This window comes from Erpetoichthys calabaricus, chromosome 2 (genome assembly GCF_900747795.2).
Source record: "Erpetoichthys calabaricus chromosome 2, fErpCal1.3, whole genome shotgun sequence".
NCBI classification, from domain to species: Eukaryota; Metazoa; Chordata; class Cladistia; order Polypteriformes; family Polypteridae; genus Erpetoichthys; species Erpetoichthys calabaricus.
Window position 1 is genome coordinate 121,717,563 of NC_041395.2, and position 6,000 is coordinate 121,723,562.

Below are 6,000 nucleotides of genomic sequence, written 5' to 3' on the forward strand. Positions count from 1 at the left end.
TAACCTCTTTTTCCCTCAAAGGGCATTTGTGGAGTTTCTGACTAGACCAAATTAATCTTCTGAGATGTTTGGGGCATTTCATGCATAAACTAACCATTGTGTACTGTATGCTCTAATCCTAAACTTACAGTACTTTTAATGGAAGCTCATTCACCTTCATTAAATGATGAACAAGACATGTGAACAAATACAAACATAAATACATATCATGTTAATAGTGGAGAAATTGGAATTTTATCCAAAAGGCACAATAAGAATTTTAAGACATTGTTAGTTTATGGCATGAAAGAAAAGAATGCTGTGTTATCAAGAGTCCTGAAAGAAACAAACACACACACACACACACACACACACACACACACACACACACACACACACACACACACACACACACCAGTACACAGGTGCTAACTAAATTATAAGCATAGAGCATGGTGAAGGAACTGTTTTTATAGTTCTAGCATCTCTAATCACACCTTCATGCTTATCTGTCATTTTTAACAATAAACTCAAAGGACCTTTAGAAAGTTGCCATTTGATGCATATACATACATTAATTCATTCCAGTTTGTTTTTGGAAGCTACTTTTCTATTGTGTTTTTTAATCTAAGAAAATGTCATAATGTTTATCCTTAGACAATGCCAGTGAAACTTTCCCTGAAGCAAATACTGTTCAAAACATGAATGTCAAAATATGGCTATGAAACAACTCTAAATTACTTAAAATATGTAAAATTAACCCTACTAAAATAAAAATGAGAATTAAATTTTAAAAACTAAAAAGCTGGGGTTAATATTAATAATAAATAGATTGTAATATATACATTTTAAATTAATATTTTGGCAATCTTTGGTTTATTATTTATTATATCTTGTGGCATATCCTTTGAGCATGGACTATTGACACATGTTATAGATGCAAATCAGCTATTCTCAATTGGTAATCCCCACCCTTTCTTTTCAAACAGGGTAAACCACATAATTCAGCATAATTATGTAAGATATTTTCTAATGGACTTTGACTGTAAATATCAATAACTTCACAATTAAAATTTAGTCACTTAGAGTAAAGGGCAGCACGGTGGAGCAGTGGTAGCACTGCTGCTGACTCACAGTAAGGAGACTAGGGTTTGTGTTCTGGGTCCTCTGTGTGTAGAGTTTGCATGTTCTTCATGTTCTTCATGCTCTCCAAGGGTTCCCTCTAGGTGCTTCGATTTCCTCCCACTGTCCAAAGACATTCATGTTAGGTGAACTGGCAATGGTAAATTGGCTCTAGTGTGCATTCAGTGTGTGTGTACACCCTGCAATGAACCGACGCCCTGTCCAGAGTTTGTTTTTGCCTTGTGCCCTGGTTGCCTGGAATACGCTCCAGCACACCTGCGACCCTGATCTGGATTAAGCAGGTTAGTACATGACATGACATTTAGACTAAAGTCCACTACACCAGGACATTGTGACCACATTTCATTTTCTTCTTATCTACTCAATGCATGCACATTAGTTCTGTTTGGTTATGTGCCTTTTGAAACATGGCAGGTTTTACTCTGAATAAAGTTTATTTTATTAAAAACTGTCCTTGGGGCATCATTAGAAAACACTTTATTGCAGTTCCTGCTTACTCTGCACACAGGTAGTGAAAACATATCTTTAATCTGTGACCTACTGAATCTGAGAGAGAATGTGCAAGCTCTATACAGATTGAGAGCAGACCAAAGTCTGTACTCAGAATCGCGTAACGTAAAGGGAGCAGTGCTAAACAACATAGTAGTTTGCGGTCTCTTAATAAAACATTCAAAGTAAGTTAGAGTGACTTCATTATACTTTCAAATATGCTTTTGGCACGTGGTGGTGATTCCCAAACATATCATGATAAATGTGTGCAGTGAGAACATATCATTTTATAATTTTTCACTTTTTGTTCATAGATAACAAAACACAAATGTATACACAGAATATCTAACTTAAATTGTTTGCATAATATGCTGTCAAAACAGTATATTTGCAACAATAAATGTTTTACTTTGGGGACACAGCAACTCAAATGATTTTGCAATGAATACAAATTAAGTCCAGACTTTGAAAAATATGAAAATTATAATTTACTTTAAATTTACTAGGGGGCTCTGCCCCCTGCTCGCTTCGCTCACCCAACCCTGGGTTTGGTTTACCGCATATACAATTTAAAGTTTAAAATGTTATTTTTAAAAATATGAAAATTATAATTTACTTTAAATATACAAAGAAGCATTTTGTACTTTTACCTGAATTAACAGGCTCTCAAGATTATCCTACTGCAAAGTGTATTAATGATTTGATCGAGTTACAGTAGTTATTTAAGTAACCAAGTATGTAAAGCATGAGAATCAACATTAAACCTCCAGATATACAATACATGTTAGGCATATTTTTTGGCCTATTTATTACCTTGGTTAACAAATAATGTATCAGAGTTAATATTGGCAAGTACTGTAATATCAGTTGGTCACAATTGCTTTAGTATCAAAACCATAAGGTAATTTCTGATTGTAAATATTCTAAATGTCTAATAAATCACAAGATTTAAAAAAAAATCAAAGTAAAAATTCAGACAAAGATAAGCATGTTCTTGGTGACAGCATTCCAAAGAGCTACCAAATTCACCAATTAATCTGCTACAGCCTTATTATGTTATATGCCTCAGAGACTTCTTAAAAGAAAATTTGCAACTAATATTCTCAGGTATTATTCTTAACTTATTTTGAATAAGTTAAGTAAAATTGGATTGTGTTGCAGTTACTTTTCATAGAGTTCATGGGCTGGGTTCTCAGTCCATTCATTGCCTGTGTACAATGTGTATGTTCTACATAGATCTTCCCAACTTCTATTTCTCCCTACATACAAAAGGCATGTAGATTACTTTGATTGGCAGTTCTGAATTGTCCCATTAGCACTGGGTGTTCCCTGTAACGCAGCTCTATCTCATCCAGAGTTGGTGCCTAGAAATAACAGGGTAAGCAGTTTTCCCTTTGATCCTAAATTGGATCTAGCAAATTCAGAGAATGGATGGAACTGTATATTTCAGAAATGGGCAGGAATTTGTTTCTAGGTAGTACCGCTGGTTAAAACATAAATGAACGTCATACCCTTGTGATATAAATCCGTGCATTTCTTCCTTTTTAATGTAATATGTTAACAAAGCCCTGTCACTTCTGTAGACAATCATTAGACATAAGGCAGCTCATATGGATATTGCCGTTTTCTCAATCAATCACAGCTCCTGACAAGGTCCATTTAAAAGAGCTCCATGCAGAGTGGGGCGACAGATGCTTCTTTTGGTATCCTGGAGTGTAAATTATTCACGCTCAGTTAAGCAATACTTCCTAAACTAATTATATTAGCGGGTGCAGCAAGCCCGCTATTGGCGTATTAACAATCATCAAACAAAAGGGGTAAATAACGAAAAATGTCTTTTAGAATATAACGGGAAAAAATTTTCAAAATCCAAACGCAGAAAGAATTTCATGCGCTATAAGTAAAACAGTAGTGACACAAGGTCCGTTATATTTTTATTCTGATCTGTCAAACTGTCCCCCTTCCACACATCCGCCTTTCCCTTAAAACTATAAATCCCCCTTCCATTCGATGTGTGTATATCAAGATAATTTAACTTTTCCCCTTTCTTCGCTTTGAAATAAGCGGGGCAATGGTGTGCAGAATGTTTTAAAAAATAAAACAGACTTAGCTGATATCAAACCAGGAAATACACACTCTAAAAGTCGACCACGAACGAAACTACAGGAACTAGATCATAACGTAATCGCTTAATATACGCCGACGAATCGGACTACAATACAGTAATACCGAACCTATTCCATTTAGTTATGTCACACAGGAGAAAATTACTACACAAGCAAAACAGATATTCTAAGTATATACAGACGATGATATTTTAAGTATATAGAGATGTTTGTGACACAGAAGTTTTAAACGCAAATATAAACGCACGCGCGGGCTTTAAAAGATTTAGGGACACAACACACCTCTCCTCCATGCCCATCGAAAATACCAAATATAGATGGATGGCTCTTGTTGACCAGGTCGGTGATGACTTCAAATCTGTCTTCCATATGGTCTCTCCTGCCTTGGATGGAATATACGGCCACATTGTGGCTTTTGAATTCCCAGGTTTTCGAGAACTCAGCATCCAGGACGTCCAGACCGCCCAGCCTGTCATTCTGCATGATTTCTGCCACCTTCCCTTTGACCATTTTAACGGCATCCCTGCTCGATTTGACAATTGTCTTTACTTCGTCAGTATGAAAGAAATAACTCCAGAGAGCCAAGCTGATGCAAAGCAGAAACAAGGTCTCTGGTCTGAGTAAGAAATAGCGCATGATCCGACCCAAAAGAGACAGCAAAGTCATTGTATCTTCTATCATTTATACACACAAAGACGCTACTGACAATGGTTCTTTATCGGCAAATCAGTTCATAGCCGTGGATGATTTCTATATCAAATGATAAAACAAGAAAATCAAACCACTTTCTATCAGCGCATAAATCAGGCAATCCAAAATGAAGTTAATATCGGTGACAGTTACTTGCATACAAGAAGGCTATGTCTACTTCAGTGCCTCCGTGGTATATGAGATATGTTTAACATCTTCCACTTATGCCAGCAGAATGCCATTGCCGCTCATATAAGTGCGTTGCCTTTCGTATTAGCTGAAAAAAAATATATATATCAGCATATTTACTGAAAGTATTTCACATCTTCGACTCTTGCAGTAAATACAAAAATACCGGAAAGGTGATCCCAGATGTCAGCGCTTGGCTTTGCACTCGTCAGCCTCGAAACGCTGTTCAAACCAGGGGTCCTGAAAGAAAACTGATGCTGCCGCAAAACAGCACAGCCCTCACCCTTCAGATCCATTCAGGCTGCAAGCTGTCAAGCCACCGCTGCCGCATTCCCTTCAATGGGATGCGCCAAGTGAATAGCGTGCGGGGTCGAATACATACTACATAAAAAAAGAGAAAAAAAAGTTTTCCCTCAACGATTACCGAGAGCCGCTTTTACTACCTCAAACCCAGTCACTTTGCCGCCTACTGAAGCCTTACATAAATGACCACATATAAAAAAAGGTCTGTGCACCCCTTCACCAAATCTTTGGTACGTCCCACTAGAAACAATTCGACGGAAAGCGAAAAGGAGCAGACAACTAAGCGTTAAGACCCCAGGAGTGATTAGTGACAGCTCCGTGTACACGTGTGCATCCGAATAAGTCGAATCCGTTTTCTTTTTTAAAGATTTGGTACATACATTGGAATACAACAGAGAAGTGCAAAAAATAAAAATACAAGTAACATGAAGCAGTGCATTCTTCTGTGCTTTATTCCTGTTTGCCAAGCACAAGTAAGTTCAGTTGTAGGAGCAAATTTGAGATCCTTTGACAAAATTACGGGTTTTACTTAATGTGAGGAAAAAGAAAGTAATAGTAGTGTTTAAAGAATAAATTACTGGATTGTTCAAAGCAGAGTTGCTAATTATTACATTCACTCTGCTTGTGCTTCCACATGACAAAGATATGAATGTCTGGATAACTGGCAACTCTAAATTGGTCTATTGTGAGTTTACCCGGCATTCATTCATTTTGCTCTTAAAATCCCCGTGATCCAAAGTTTACGAAGTCCATTCCCAGTTCAAGAAGGTGCTCCATCTTAAACCAACTTCAGCGAACTTTGCCGCTAACCTTAGTTTGCAGCACCGCACTCAATGTGTTCTCAATTGCATCGAACGGAAAACAGTAGCTGCTGCCCTCTTGTGGTGATGAAAGTAGCAAACTAACTTAAAGTTGCACTTCCTGTGGTGTTTATTAACTTTGTACCGTAATTCGAGTATGAATATGCTCTAGACCGCTCAAGATTTCCATCTTTGCAGATAATAAAAACATTACGTACTTAATATATGCATCCGTATCTTATCAACATTAACATTATTAAAATTAGGACACAACTGTTTAA

The 6,000-nt window shown here is 37.0% G+C and overlaps 1 protein-coding gene across 2 annotated transcripts in view; it reads right to left on the reverse strand.

The window, feature by feature from the left end:
• ppm1lb (protein phosphatase, Mg2+/Mn2+ dependent, 1Lb) overlaps nucleotides 1–4,953 on the reverse strand; it is a 245,567-nt gene extending 240,614 nt beyond the window's left edge. The window contains exon 1 of one of the 2 annotated variants that reach the window (XM_028794463.2): nucleotides 4,020–4,953. In XM_028794463.2, the coding sequence (XP_028650296.1) occupies nucleotides 4,020–4,418 (399 nt within the window). In that variant the 5' untranslated portion in view covers nucleotides 4,419–4,953. Of the gene's footprint in view, nucleotides 1–1,113; nucleotides 1,266–4,019 lie in introns of those variants that run through there. The other variant, XM_028794465.2, reaches the window with a different exon arrangement.
• Between the last annotated feature and the right edge of the window lie 1,047 nt (nucleotides 4,954–6,000).